The 15802-nt window shown below is 39.4% G+C and overlaps 2 protein-coding genes across 4 annotated transcripts; one reads left to right on the top strand and one right to left on the bottom strand.

Annotated features, from left to right (window-relative positions):
• Positions 1-934: 934 nt before the first annotated feature.
• LOC148839090 (caspase-7-like) lies at positions 935-8160 on the bottom strand. Of its 3 annotated transcripts, none has more exons than XM_088929951.1 (4): positions 5610-8160; positions 3811-3974; positions 2926-3061; positions 935-2552 (listed from the first exon to the last, which is right to left on the bottom strand). In XM_088929951.1, the coding sequence occupies exons 1-4, from the start codon at positions 5818-5820 to the stop codon at positions 2308-2310; spliced, it is 756 nt and encodes a 251-aa protein (XP_088786077.1). In that variant the 5' UTR covers positions 5821-8160; the 3' UTR covers positions 935-2307. The 3 variants fall into 3 exon arrangements, with proteins under 3 accessions (XP_088786077.1, XP_088786086.1, XP_088786095.1); XM_088929960.1 differs by lacking the exon at positions 5610-8160 and adding an exon at positions 4966-5048; XM_088929969.1 differs by lacking the exon at positions 3811-3974 and having other exon boundaries at positions 5610-5805.
• On the top strand, positions 7556-15609 carry dusp11 (dual specificity phosphatase 11 (RNA/RNP complex 1-interacting)). The gene is made up of 9 exons (XM_088929938.1): positions 7556-8080; positions 8646-8721; positions 9563-9694; positions 10036-10159; positions 10952-11012; positions 12442-12488; positions 12655-12730; positions 13098-13232; positions 13655-15609. Exons 1-9 carry the CDS (start codon positions 7821-7823, stop codon positions 13980-13982), a joined length of 1239 nt encoding a protein of 412 aa, XP_088786064.1. The 5' UTR covers positions 7556-7820; the 3' UTR covers positions 13983-15609.
• Positions 15610-15802: the final 193 nt, after the last annotated feature.

Genomic DNA, 15802 nt, shown 5'->3' on the forward strand with positions numbered 1-15802 from the left:
ATAGGATAAGGGAGTTGAACCTTTGATATTCCGTATTTCCTTATTACCCTTTTATTACCCTTTTCAGAGAGGGCAGTGTTAAGAGGCCAAGGTACAGTTTTATCTAAAGCACAGTATTGACATAAAAGAGCCACATGATTTTTTCGTATGTTTAGTAAACCACAACAGGCTTCTTGCTCAGTAAAATAGACTGATAAGATGCAACGTTTTCTATATGTATAACCCTCATGATCGTAGTTCATTTATAAATGACACGTTCGTGGTTTAAAAACATGTAGCAAGTTTATATAAAATGATGTTCACTTCACGGGACTTCGGTGCGGTTCTCGGTAATATTTTCTGTTCAACAATTTAAATCAAATTTAGGTTCACGTGGGAATTTCATAAAACAGATTTAAATGAGTGTCGTCCCAAAAAAAGAGGCTGCTTTTTAGGAAGTCAGATAGGTTCCACACTCCTGACGCTCATAGCTGTCAAAGACAGAAAATATTTTTTGTCTTTTGTTTAATGTGAACACAAAATTGGCACGCATAGTTTTACTTCCAGTATTTTTTTTAGTACACAGTAAATTCATTCAGGTGTCACAAGTTTGGTGTCCGGGTCATTTCACTAAAGATTAAACAACCGTGTCCGGGTTTCCCTTTCTCTATTTTTCTCAAGATGTTAGTAACCTCAGTTTTTGTGAGGCCAGGTGTTCTACCTGCACAGCCAGATCCTTTTAAATGAGTAACACCTGATGGGAGCTGGAGGGCAAATCCCACAGAGGTGATGACAGACGCATTTGTCTATCTATGCTTGATGCATTTCTTGAGAAAACGTGTTAAACTGTCTAGTATGTGACAATACAGAAAGTCCATTCTCTTGGTGGGGACAAATAAGTAGGTGAGAAGTTTCAAAAAGATAAATTTACAGTAGAAAGAATATACGCAGAAGGAGGTGAAGATGTTCTTTTTAATTTAATTCATTTAACCAGGTTAATAACTTAAGAACAAATTTACAATAACTTGGTGAAGAAGCCTGCAGCACAACAAAGTGTGCAATTTAAATCAAAGTATTATTTTTTTAATTAAATCCATACATTTTAAATAATTATTAAATTGTTAGATAGCATATAGTACTGCAATATATTCTGAAGAATTAAATTATTTTCTCAATTAAAGGTCTGTAAATTAATATTCCTCAGGCATGCGGAGAGCGCTGATCAATCAAAGCAGAAATATAACAATCAAAGGAGTTGCATTGTCACATTTGTGGCATTATTTAACGTTCCTTTTTGAATCAATTTCAAAACATTTCATGTATATTATTGTCTTGCAATGCAAAAATAAACCGTATTTATTTAAAACCTATTTTCAATGGCTAAACTTTAATCAAATACTGAGAAGTTGGACTATTTTTTTAACTATAAAATGGAACATGATGCAAAACAACCACTTAGCTGTTCTTATAATTGCACCTGTAACTTATAATTCCCTAAATGTCATTCAAAGAAACCAAAGCTCAGTTACTTATGCTCAGTAACTAGGTGGCTAAATGTGTAGAAGGCTGTGGGCTCAAATTCATGTGTGAACCAAAAATCTGCATATAAAGAAAACTGGTCATTGTAACAGTAGCGAGTTGTTTTGGATAAATGCATTAGCCAAATAAATTAAGAATCACGAGAACAATCCTAGAAAGCAAGACCCCACAACCAGATGCTGCTGTGTTTATATCTGTTCCACCGTGTGCATTGCATGGCATCACATAGCAGGTATCCTGCTGTCAATCCTGTTCAATTCCTTACCTCAGGGCTCTATATAAGTACAATATCAATGACTTTCACCACTAGTTACAAGATTAAATTAGAGAGCTAGCAGTGTTCTGAAACAGGAATAATTCAAGAAGACACTTGATAAAGCAAAGGAAATAACTGTTGTAGAGATCTTATTTTAACATGAAACATATACAGTATACCTACTAAAAATAAAAAATTATAATTTAGGGACCAAAAACCAGGACATTTGGGGAGCACCATATCTGTATACCCTCCAGTGCCACAAGCTAGACAAGCAGTGCCCAGTTTTTTTAGACCCATTCACAGGATGTGGAAACTCAAATGCCTCACTTTAAAGCATACGGGACAAGGGCATAGAGTCAGGAGTCCAGGGTGTAGGGCAACATCTGACATTTGTGACACAGCCCAGACCTTGGTCCGACTGCACCAACTACATAAGCCCTCAGCAGCTTCGCCATGGACCAGCTGCAGGAGCTGGATGGCAACGGGGCCTCGTCAAGCGAGGCTGTGAGCGGGGAGGCTGGGGACAGGTCTTACTGTGGGTGCTGGGCTCTGTCAGCGAACGGGAAGACCTCTCGGGTGAGTCGGGTGACAAAGCAGGGCATGACCTTCTTCCCACCCAGGTCCCTCCCCCTGGCTTCAAAGTTATAGGCCACACGGTAGTTGAGACGGGTGAGGAGCTGGTTGATCTCCAAGTTCTTCCCACCCTCCTCTTCCAGGAGGTCGCAGAGTGTCTGGATGAACACCGAGCCCAAGGGGTGAAGGAAAGCCGAGTACCCTGCCGATGACAGACCACAGCTGTGTTTAAGACTTCTGGCCCTGTTGATCGGTCACTCTCCCAGTCATTCTAAAAGCCACTATAACGTGCTTTCTTGCCAGTAAAATGAGCTGAATTCTCATTCTTCCATGGCTTCTCTTATTAAATCAAAGGTCCAGCACTTTTATTTGAACATTTTTGTATTCATTACTTGTTGTCCTAAAATGTCTAGAAGGCTAAGACTGCTTACCTTGTGTTCCCTTTGTTAAAGCCAAGAAGGTGTATCAGTCTCCCTGTTCCACCATCTTTCATTCTGGGTGATCCGGTACTTTAGCTTCAATAACGCGTTCAGCTTGTTCTTGGTGGCTGACTTTTCCGTGTGACTGGGTCTTACCTGGTGAAGTAGCGAACGTGACGGCGCAGTTGATGGGGATGGCGTGGCAGTGAGAGAAGCTATCTTCTTCCTGGCTGAGCTCTGGCGAGTCTGTCTGGAGTTCCACCCCACTATCCAGATCGGTCCCACGACAAGCCTGCGAAAAACAGAGAAACACAAGCCAATGCTATGGCTCTATGATTAGCAAAGACCTCTTTCTTCACAACTGTGTGGCACTCTCAAAAATGTTGAAAGACATGTCCATTTTGTTTGCAAAGTCAATACCCCAGTACAGATATGCTAGGAGGAGAGTTATTTTCACCCTGACTTAGGTCTTTCCATTAACTCTTCATCTTTAACATTCAAATTCAAGTACAGAAGACTTTTTGCAGTAGAATGTTAGCTCTTCTGTTTAGTTACACATGCTTGGCTTTATACAATTAGTTTTTTTGCAACAAGAAATGATAATTTTCAGTCAGGTTCTCGTACATTCCCAAGACACATTGTAAGAATTTCTGGAGCATAGCTTTTGATAAAAAAAAACAGAGCAGACTGGTTTTGTCAGAGAATTTCGAAGAGAAGTATCTAAGAATACCTAGGAGTATCTTAGGTTAAATGTTTGATTGAGCATGTTTCCAGCCTAATTCTAACCTGAACAAGTAGTCAAGATGATCTTTGTGGCACTGATTAATATAGATTTTATTTTCGTATCATGAAGGAATGTCACAAGATTAATAAACTCAGATCTCTTTTACATTTCACAATCCCTGAGGTCTTAAAGAACCTCTCCTGGGAAGAAATGTGGAAAAATCTGCATCTGGAATTATTTTATGGAAGAAATGAAACTCTGTGGCCTGGACAGTTAAAACTGTAAAAGTTAAAATACAGAGAACGGACATGACCTACCTGCACAAAGAAGACCTTAGTTTTCTCAGCCATGACAGGATTTCCAAACCATCCAAAAATATCTGCTAACCTCACTGCAGCCCCATCTGCCCCAAAAATTAGACCTTCCTCTCCGTGACTAGATAAGACCCCCACGAAACACTTGTCGACTGGCTCTGTGCTTGCTGGGGAGGGAAACGGAAGAAAAGGAGAAAGGAAATGGAAGGTTTGCATGACTGGCATTTTTCTGGATATTTCCCTGTTGGTCTCTTGCTCTTTTGTGATTGTTTTCTTTGCAAAATCTATCCGTCCATCATTTTCTAACTGCTTTATCCGATACAGGCTCGTGCTGGGACCTAAGCCCGTCCCAGGAAGAAATGGGCACAAAGAAGGACCCTGGATGGGACACCACACAATCGTAGGACAGACAAACACAAACTCACATCGGGACCAGTTTTCCCAGAAGCCAATCAACCTGTCCTTGGGCAGTGGGAGGAAACAAGAGCACCCAGAGGAAGCCCACTCAAGCCAGGGGAGAACATACAATCTCCATGCAGATAGCACCCTAGGAATTGAACCCAGGGCCCCAGCACTGTGAGGCAGCAGTGCAAAATCACTGCATCACCGTGCTACATCTTATTTTTAAAAATCATTTTAATAAAGCAGATTACACAAAGAACACATAATGGAGGAATTGAGTAGAAAGCACAGAAAAAATACCATCCTTCTTTTTCTTAGTTTTTTCAGAGTTTTACCTGTTTTCATGTTTCATCAAAACTGGGACCAAAGGTTTTTCTCTTTTAAGCAGTAATGTTTTATGGCTTCTATCAGCTGGGGCAGCCTCCTTGTGTAATATACTATGACCTAGTTGAAGTCAGGTGATTTATGACAATGTCAATTATCACTGCTTCCTTTAAAATCTGTCTGACTTAAATTGAAGGTCTGGGAATTCTGTCTGCAGGTTTACTAAACAGAGGTGCCAAATTGTCTGCCCATGTGAACAGATGCGGAAATATACATCTGGTGGGAAAAGCCGAGACAGTGCACATTAATATAACTGCAACTGCAGATTTATTTATCATGCCTTCACATTACATCCAGACAAAAGCTCTGTCGGATTACTGCATGCTTGGTCACAATATGAAACCCGAAGGGTGTATGACGTGTTCTTAATACCTGTCTTCATGACTGTGGGTTCTGCTGAGCTCTTTTTGCAAAGCTCTTATGATCCTTGTTTCAATTCAATTCAAGCTTTATTGTCCCCTAGGAGAAATTTGTTTTACAGCACAGTTAAACACAACACAGTGACAAATAAACATCACCAAAAGGAGAAAAGAATACAGTAGTGCTACAGCAGAAAAGAAACAAGAGACAAGGTAGATACTTTGCATTGTTTAAGAGTGTAAATGCAGTGGGAATGAAACATATCCTGGATCTGTTGGTTTTACACCTGGGGGCACATTTTTATCACATTTTAATTGATAAACACATTTTATACATTGATTGTTTGTATTGCATGGCTCTAGGCAATAACAATTAAATAAATACATTGCCAATTAACAGTTTAAGAGAGCAGATTTGTGTACTGAAATTCAACCCTGCAGTTTCAATGTGTTTCAGTGTGTGGTGTTAACTCAATAAATCACACCGGCAGAACTTGCTGTGTACAAACATATACTGCATTACATACTGTAATGAATATAGTGATGAATGTATATAAATACATGGTAGTAAGCACTGTTTTTACAAGAGCTGGTACATCGCTTACATGGAGCACCATAAAGACATGCAAGACATTAAATCACACAACTTGGGCCTACCTGTTTTAAATACTTGCTGGATCTCATTTGCAGACAGGTCATTGTGAATGTCCACCTGGAATCCCAGTCGAGAAAGGATCTTGTGGAGTCTCTTTGTGTCTCGACGCGCCCCATTTCGTATGCCCAAATCCACTCCGGGATCAAATTTTGTCACAGAAACCAAAACAGCCTTGTTACAGGTTAGGGGCTTCCTTGTCCGTAAGAATGGCATTGAAGAGGAGCTCAGCAACTGGGAGGAATTAAGAACTAAACCTGGATGGCAGCTTATGGGAAATCCACTGATCAGATATCCCCGTGATCTTAAAAACGAACACAAGTATAGACTTACATTGAACTCTCAAGCTAAAGAGACCTCCAAGTACTGGAAGATGCATCTACCAGTTCCAGGAAGAGAAGAGGCTGAGATCTATTGAGCAAGCTTCCCATAAAGAAAGAAAAGGACTCTTTACACTTCTGAATCATATACTTACCTAAGCGCTGTGAAGCATTTTAAATTAGCAACCACTCCCTCCTGCAGGATAGCCTTATAAGGAAATTGCCGTTCTCCCTTATTTCCCCCTTATGTAAGTTTCTTGATTTGCTTACGCACTTATCCCTGTTCATTCTAGTAAATACACCTGTGTTGAAATCCCAAGAACCTTGTGTTTTCTTCCATTGGAAATTGCCAATTACAAGCACACAGCTGAACATTTTAATTGTAAGAATTTTATGTTTAGTGTTAAACATTTTACAGACTTATGCTGTCAAAACAATTAATTAATAACATTTCATACAGGTTTTCTTGCTATGTTTTGTGCTTTTGTGGGGGGGCTTTTAATTGCATTACAAGAGAGATTAAAAATGTGAAAACTGAATCAGGAATCACAGGAAATTGAGAATTGTATTTTAGTTAATTGTGGACTCTACTTAATGTGCATTTTTAAATTTGTTGTTTAATGATAAGGGCATCAGGAAATGTCATCCTCCCACAACTAAGTTAAATGTTCATGAATGCATTTTTTTTTTAAATGTGCTGCTTCATATGACAGTTATGACACGTGGTATTGGACAGAATGACAATATGGCAAGTCCCAGAGATAGCATTTATACAGTATTGATATCCTGTCCAAGTTCATACAGATTTTACCCCCTGAAAGACCACTGTGGAATTACCTTATGCAAATATGTTCAGTGGTGTCCTGACTAATTTGTACCTGTACATTTCCTTTGGGTGTGTTCAAGATAAATATACATGCATCCCAGTATTGTGAAAGAGTAAAAAGTACCCCAGGGTACAGCAAGTACTCGACATGCTGCGACGTATCGAGTGTTTTGAGCTTTGGCGTCCCCTGACAGGCCACATTCAGTATTGTAAGTAAAACATGAAAACGATACGCAGACCATCAATGGCTTCAATTCTTGGTCGTAAAATCAAGACCCGTGTCTTCTGTAAAGGCGTATTTGCTGTGCTGACCTGATCTTTGTTTACTTTTTTAACGTTTTTCTTAAAGGGTATTTGTATTATAATATGAACCCCTAACGATGTTTTTGATTATATGTAGTCGTTTTTATTGTTTCCTTTTCTTGTTCAAATACAAAGTAAAAACAAACACCCGTGTCTTCCGTGTCTCTTAATTGCGGATAAAATTATTATTTGTATTTTAAACAAGGCACATTCTTAATTTTACTTTTAGGTATCAGCATTTTAATAGAATTTGTAATCAAGTCCAGTTTCTGAATTTCAGACGTCATCTCACATAAAATGATGTACGCTGCAGCATGCATTTTGTAATCCAAGAACGATTTGACTTGAAAATTGCCTTCGAATACCACTTCAAGTTTTTAAGCCGTAACTTAATATTAAATTCCAATTCGTACCGAATATTTCAGCAGGGTACTATTATTTCTATACCGTGACTATAGCTGGGAAATGGAGTCTTTACATGTTGCTACTGCGCAAGCTCGGCGTTGCTGGGGTGGACGGAAACGGAAGCTCGTTTGGGAACTTGTATTCGTCATCTGCCGGCACGAGGTGAAAGCTTTCAAAATATGCGGTTGTATTAAAAAAAAAGATAAGCGATTTAGGGTCGCATGCAGTTTAGAGGTCGTTTATAAGGAACATGTCTTTGTACGCATTTGATGCCTACAATATTTCAAGATCTTCAGGTTCTTCTATTTTGCATTTCATAACTAACTGCGGCTTTTCCTTCGCTTCTGGTATGCATACAACTAATGCTTTCTCTCGGTACGCAAATTAAAGCCGGACTACCGCATGGCTTGCACTGCACTACAGTTTTTAGTTTCAGTTTAAACAGCAGCAAGGCCTGCCTCAGCCTGCGATTAGCAGTGATTGAAAGCCCGAGGTGGAGATCACAGCAGCGAGACAAAGTGGCGAAGTCCCGTGCGGCGTGCCAAGGAAGAGGCGCCTTTTTAAATCCATGCAGGCGATATCACAGGAACAAGCCTAACATGGCGAATAAAATCCCGGACAGGTATGTGGAGAGAATCATTAACTATATAGTTCAGCGGTCGTACCGGTGCATCCCTCTTTTATATCTCCAACTCCGAAAGAACTGGCGAAAGGGATTTAATTGGTCTAATGAATCCAATAATTAGATGATTGATGTAGTTAGGAATTTGGGTAGAGACTCGCAGTTACATGTGCTGCATACTTGTATGCCTTTGATGATTTGGCTGGCTAATAAGTAATGCTGGATGATCTTGATTAATTAATATGCATTTAATGATTGATTTTACTCACTGTGCGGTGCATGGTCACGTGATTTACTGCTTTACGATTTTAATTACGACGCTAATTGTCACCCTCATTAATATGGTGACCACCATGGACCTGAAATATATAGGAACCTTTTCAGGCTCAAGAAACAGCAAAATGAACTTCATTGCTGTTGACACAGGTCAAATCAGACACGGATAATCGACAGTGTCCATAAAACCCAGGGATATCATAGTGCCTTCATTCTCAGTAGCGGATTAGCCCATGGGGAAGAGTAAAACGTTTCAGGTTTAAAGATGGGTGTTTTTACTTTGTTTCAGATGGACAAATTACCAGGCTTTGGGGAAGAGAATTCCAGGCACACGGTTCATTGCTTTTAAGGTCCCCCTGAAACGGGTAAGGTTACCTTACTAGTTCCTATCTCACTTTTGGGGGTTGTTAATAAACAGTTCTTTGAATTAATTACAATGGTTCAATAGTGCTTAAGGTACGGTAACGTTTGTACTGTGTTGAACAGTAATATTTGGTTGTCCCCAGTTTGTATGTATGATCAGTTCATCATTGTCATTCTTCATCACTGCAGAGGTTCCAGTGGGAAGATGAAGTATCTGTGCACTTTAATGTATAAAATTGTCCTATAGTTATTGATTGTCATAATGACAGATGTTTAGCCAAATAGACAATGTCATAAGATGCTTTGTAAGTCATGTTTCAATTAGTGGTTATCAATGAAAAGGCTCCTTACTTTAAGCCATCTGATATCTAATTGATCCTGGGATCATCCTGGAAGAAGTTGAGGTATCGGCTTTATCTTGGCTAGGTAGTTTCTTCAAGACTCCCACAAACCTTTGAGGCCCCTGCTGCCAGTTTTAAGTGTACTTCTGTTTCCATTTGTCTCTATTGGTTAGTGTTTCACTGTTGATTTCGTTGGCTTTAAAGATGTCCATTATGGACCTCTGGTTAGCTTTTCAGTGCCTTTGAGGATTTTGAATGCTTGAATTGGGTCACCTCATACTCTTCATGGGAAAAGAAGAGTTGGTTTTGAGTCTTGATTTCTCCAGACCTATTCAAGAGCAGCGTAATCTTTTTTTTTTTGTGTGACTTGGTGACCAGATGCGTGCACAACATTCTAAATGAGGTCTTACTTGTGAAATGCATGGTTGTAACATAACTTCCCCTCAGTGAAATGTGTAGTCTTTTAAAGTGTGTCCTGTCGTTCTCTGTCGATATTTGCCAGTCTTTTGAGAGTAGGCTGCAGCCCTCTCAATACTTTGGCCCATTTGACCTGGTTCAGCGGCTGCAGGAGGAGAATCAGGAGCTGGGCCTCATCATTGACCTCACCTTCACCACACGCTACTACAAGCCAGAGGTGAGTGAGCCTGTTTAGAAACTCCCTGGGACACAAGTTTCATCTGGTGTTGATGTAGAACCTCTTAAAAACACTACTTGAAGAACTCTTAACACCTTCACAAATCCCTAATTTAATCAATGACTCAAAAGCACTAGACAGTAATTCTAGGGCTTAACTCCCTCAGACGTTTAGCAAAAAGTCACTAGGCTTCTTCAGTTTTCTGAAAACAATTTGGTGGTCAAACTGTAAATTAGCAATAACTAGCTTTAAATAAATTTCAATAAATTGTATTAATGGTCTTCTGACTCACAGTAATAGGTACTGAGAGTCATTTGTTTTTCTTTTATTCCCATTCCAAGGACTTGCCAGAGAGTTTACATTACGTGAAGATCTTCACTGCAGGGCATGAAGTGCCGAGTGACAAAACTATCCTTAGTTTTAAAAGGGCTGTGAATAAATTTCTGCAGGAGAATGAACACAATGGTGAGTCTCTTCACCGAGCTATACCTACAAGTGTGCTGTAAATACTTACGTTACTGTGTGCCAGGGCGACGTAGAGTTAGGAACAGAAGGTCCAACAGTAATTATATCTAATTTATAAGATTTTTTCAGAAATACTAAAAATGCTGATAGAGAAAGTCAACACCAGGGGGCTTTATTAATGTTTAGGGGCTTTATTCATTTTTTCCACAGTTTTGGTTATAAAAAAACATATTATGTACAATGTTAAAAAACAAGGTTAATTTAAAATCAAACAAGTCTTCCTAACTTTCTCCCACTTCAAATAATAATGTGGTAAGCTTTAGATTGTCTGTTCATAAACTGTTTTTCTGGCACTATTTAAATTTAGTATTAAGTATATTCATGTACAGTGCCCTCCAAATGCAGGGACACAAACAATTATTTTTTAAATAGGTACTTATGATAATTGAAGTTGCTCTTTGCAGTGTTATAATGTAATACTGTAGTCATATTTTGAATTTTTTAAATGAGACATCATCCAATCCAGAACTCATTCTGCTGTGTCATCATTTTTATTCTTGCTTCATCTGTGCATGAACAAATCTGAAGAGCTCTGTATCATTCATGTTGATCTCATGATCACAAATACATGTCCTGACCATAAAGGAAAAATTGACTTTACAGTCCCAGTACTTTGAGAAGCTGTATCATGTACAGGTTACATTGCAGAATATGCATGTAGTTAACTGAGTCCAACTTTGAGCATTTACAGTTGGTATGGTGCTTGGCAAGTTTTTTTTTTTTCCTATTTAGACAAGCTGATTGGAGTGCATTGTACCCATGGATTAAATCGGACAGGTTATCTTGTGTGCAGGTATGTTTAACAAACCTTATAAAGGAACGTGCTCTCCATGGGAGTTTTGCTAAAGTGTGTGGGCCAGAGGTAATGTGAGACTGACAGTCTAGAGTGTGAGGAGGGAGAGAATGCTTTATTTAGCCAGCAGCCATATCACCCTGCAACTCACACCTGGCAACCCACTAAAGCTAAGCAGGTGTGAGCCTGGTCAGTACCTGGATGGGAGACCTCCTGGGAAACACTAAGGTTGCTGTTGGAAGGGGTCTTAGTGGGGCCAGCAGGGGGCGTTCACCCTGTGGTCTGTGTGTGTCCTAATGCCCCAGTATAGTGACGGGGACACTATACGGTCAAAAAGGCGCCACCCTTTGGATGAGACATAAAACTGAAGTCCTGACCCTCTGTGGTCATTAAAAATCCCAGGGTGTTTCTTGAAAAGAGTAGGGTAACCCCAGCATCCTGGCCAAATTTGCCATTGACCTTTACCAATCATGGCCTCCTAATAATCCCCATCTATGAATTGGCTTCATTACTCTGTTCTCCTCCCCACTGATGTCTGGTGTGTGGTGAGTGTACTGGTGCACTATGGCTGCTGTAGCATCATGGTGCAGCATGCAAAATTCCCTAGGGCGCTAAACACAAAAGTCCAGGTTAGTTGGCTTAATTGGAAAATGGAACCTAGGTGTGAATGTGTGTTTTGTCACGTGTGCCGTTTGCTTGGAGACTCTATTCTTCCCTGTGACCCTGAATTGGAAGAAGTGGTTAAAAATCTGTTGAATGCTTTAAGCAACATGCTGTACCACTTGAAAGTGAAGGCCCTTGACACACATTGGCCAGAACGCCTCTCAGGCTTTTGCTGATAAATGTGTTGGAATCAGCACTTCCCCAGAAACATGCTTCAAAATAATTTCTCTAAACTGCATTTGCAAAACATAGTTTTTGACAAACTTGCTCTGGTTGGAAATTTTCTAAATATTTTTTTCTGATAATACCAGTGGCTTGTTTGTCATGTAGTCTTCAGTATGCATTTTACCATATAAGTATAATGGGGACAGTACAGTAAACTAAGCCAAAGGAAATTCAACTTGATCAACACTTCTGTTTTCTGTAATTTTCTAAGTTATTAGTCGAGATTCACTTGACCTTTATCCCTTGATCTTTAGGAATTTGGGGCTCTCCAAGGTTGGGGTTAGAGATGATTAATGTCACACCCAGTGTTAATATATAGCAACAATCAAGGCAACAAAACATTCTAGATCAACATTTTTTAACATGTAGTTTTACCTTTCCACATATGTGAAAAGTACTTAAACTTCTGGTCTCATTTGCTGTGTAGTTTACATTTTCAGTGTTGGGTACTTTGTTGTTCTCTACTGTCTGTATTTATGAAATGTACACAAGGGATTTCTAGCCACCAAATCTTTTAAGTCTTTTAATCTTTCATGTTCAGGTACCTCATTGATGTGGATGGGGTAAATCCCAAAAAAGCCATGCAATGTGAGTAGATGGTGTTAAAAATCATGTTTCTTTTTGATTATTCGAATCTCCTTTTGATATGTTAAGTACTGTACTGTTTTTTCATTGAAGTCGTAATTCTTAAGTTCTTCTGGAAAGGCCCTTCTGAGATACTAGATGGATCTTTTAACACAGGTGTTGTCTTTAGTGTTCAACAAGTCCCGGGGTCACTCCATAGAAAGAGAGAACTACATCGAAGATCTTCGCCATGGTCCAAAAAGAAGGTGAGATTCCGAGATCAGTGTTGTGCCTTCATGTCACTGTTTCTTCCTGTGCAATAGTTGCTTGAAATGCTTTTAAATTTACTTGGCAACTGAAATGCATTTTCTGATTGGATCATAAAGGTTTAAGGTGCACAAATAGTGGTTTATAAGGAATATTACTACTAATGCTTTCCCACATAAAAATGACGGATTTAAGGAACATTGATTCATCTACCGAGGAATTTTGTAAGGTTTGAAAATGATTAATTGCATATCAGAGTGGGATCTCTTGTGCAGACATACTAAGTATAACTCAAGGGGTTCTCTTTTCTGTGGGGGCATGGGTTTGTTCCTTCAATGCATACCGAGTGTCTCTCTGTTCCTACAGCAATGCAGGCATGGAGGTGGCAGAGCAAGAGCCGGTCAGAGGAAGTGCAAGTCAGGTGCAGAGTGTTACACCATTCAGTAGGCCTGCACCCCACTGTGGACGGGAATCTCTGCTGGGGCCCTACAAATCTTGTCGGTATGATAAGTCTTTCTAATGTGGTGCAGTGCTGAATGTGCAGTGCCTTGAGTGGAGTGTCCAGAAATGCGCTATATAAGTGTAAGCAATTATTATTATTATTATTAATGTGTAGTAGCTTTTTCACAGATGTAATCAGAAAATGTGTGATCTTGTTAAAATAATTGCTTTGTCTATTGCCTACATATGTCAAACTCCTGATCCATCTGGTTTGGAATACAAAACGTTTAATTGACTTTGAGGCTGCCATTTTTAATGTGTACATACTGTACATGGTGTAGTGCTTAGTTTGCCCTCAATTATTTCCCAAATCTCAGCTGTTGTGTTTCAGCCTAGGGCCCTGCCAAATACACAATGCCAAACGGCAAGATATCACACCTACCCCACCCATTCTCTTATTTATTTTTGTCCTCTGTTCTCAGGCCACCATACCCCCCCTCTGGTATTCAAAGAGACCAGCCCTACCCACCTTTCCTTCCCCGCCCTCCTCCCTCTCGTGGGATGCGACCTCCTGGAGCCCCCAGACAGCCTTTCAGACAGGACTGGAGAGGGCCTGCCGATTCTTATCGCTCAGCTTTGCCTGTTTTCCACCACTGTGCTGGCTCAAGTGGCACCAACGGCCCCAGGCCAGGAACATCCATGAATGGCCAGCAGCCTCCACCACACACTGGCTCTCTGGAAGAACCCCGCAGAACCAAAAAAAAGGCTTACTGGAGGGCCAGAAAAAAAGAAAGGAGGAACCCGAAATGAAGCTAATCTGTATGATCAAGGTTTCAGTGGAAGAGCACATGCCAGCTGGCTACAGTACAGATGGCAAAACATTAAGATGTCAAAACATTAAGAATTTGTAGCTCATGTTAAGATTTGCTCACTCTTTTTCTGGGTGGTGGAAAACTGAAGTAAAATAGCAGTTGTGTTCAGCCTAAACATTGGTTGCTTGAAGTCCCGCACCTAGTACTTCTTACTACAACTGAACTGCTCCTGAACACCCAGATATATTTAAATCTGTAGGGCAAAATTATATATTTATAGCAAAATGGATGGGCTTTCCTGTCACTAGGTAATGTGGGAAAAGAGTGTCAGATCCTTGAAAAATGTCATCAGAAGGTGGACTATCACCATAGATGAGAGGGTAGTCAATAGGACTTAAAATCTTCTGGTATTTTATATCGGGAATTTCTGTAACATGCCTCAACTTGAAAACCTATTATAAATTTTACCTTATAAGAACTAAACATTTCACATTTTTGTTGTGAAATATTAAGCTAAGGCTGCAGATGCTCAAGAAACATGACCATTCTTTTTCTAAAAGATCTCCTAATCTCTAAATTCTTTGCTTTTGTAATGATGGGGAACTAAATCTATTCTGATGGATCGGTTCTGTTTGTGGTATGAACAATCTGCAAAGACAGACAGACATTTGGTTTCATTGTGCCCTTGGTTTGAATGGTCATGGTCTGTGTCCAGTTTAAAAAGTGATATTCTCCTTTTTTGCTTTGCTTCGCATGTTCCTGCTTTGCATCACTTGCGGTTGGATTACAGTCCAGTATTAAAAGCTGAGTGATGCAAGGTGTGCAAATATTTAAGCTGTGTCTAGTCCTTAACCTGTGTGTTTTAAAGGTTCTGGGTAAAAGCTACAAAGGATGACGTGGTGCCAAATTAACATACTTAGCTCCCATTCTTCAGTGTTAAAAGTTTTAAAATTGTGTGCTAGTTTACAGACGAAGACATCTCTATTGTTAATTGAAACAAGGCAGTGCACTGGGCTTGTTAAATCTTCTAGCCTCTATTCTGTTGCTAGGTTTCTTGTCTGATTTATAAAAAGAGGTAACTAAGCATTGGGGTTAATTTGATCATTGTGAATTGTCATCTGCCTGTGAATAGTAGAACAAATTAAATACTTTAATATTAAATTATTGATGCATCAATCAAAATGAAGAAGGAACATCAAGGTTTAAGATAAAAACATTAGACAATATTTAACCGCAGCTTTGTTAATGGGAATGGCTTTTTCACTCTGCTAATTTCTTTTTCTTTTTAGAAGAGAAAAGTTTGCATTATAAAATTCAGGTTTTTTGTAGTGTCTCCTGAAGGACTTAAAATTGCACCAGTTGGTAGTATAAACTCCAGGAGCACAAACACCAGAACCTATTTGTCTAGACTGTATGATTCAATATCATTTACATTTGACCTTTGGTTTTGATATTGTATTTGATTTTAATGGTTTTAACCTAAAATTCTGAGGTGCTCTTTCAGATTCAGTGTATATTTTAACACATGGTCTTATTCATTAGGGTTTCTGTACTTTGACCAGTTTCCAAAAGTGCCATTTCTATTAATGAACATGATGAATAAAGGGCTTTTGTTGAATAACGCACATTTTGCCTTAACGTTTGAATTATGACACTGTGCAGTGCTTTGCAAGAGTGCCACAGGGCACTTTTGAACAGTCTAACAGGCTATTTGGATACAATGGAATTTTATTATTTTTCTTTGGAAATGTATGCATGTTAAAATAATTCCCTGCATTTATACTGCACTTTTCATCCCACTGATTCCAAAGTATTGTT

This window comes from Atractosteus spatula, chromosome 2 (genome assembly GCF_055471065.1).
Source record: "Atractosteus spatula isolate fAtrSpa1 chromosome 2, fAtrSpa1.hap1, whole genome shotgun sequence".
Taxonomy (NCBI): domain Eukaryota; kingdom Metazoa; phylum Chordata; class Actinopteri; order Semionotiformes; family Lepisosteidae; genus Atractosteus; species Atractosteus spatula.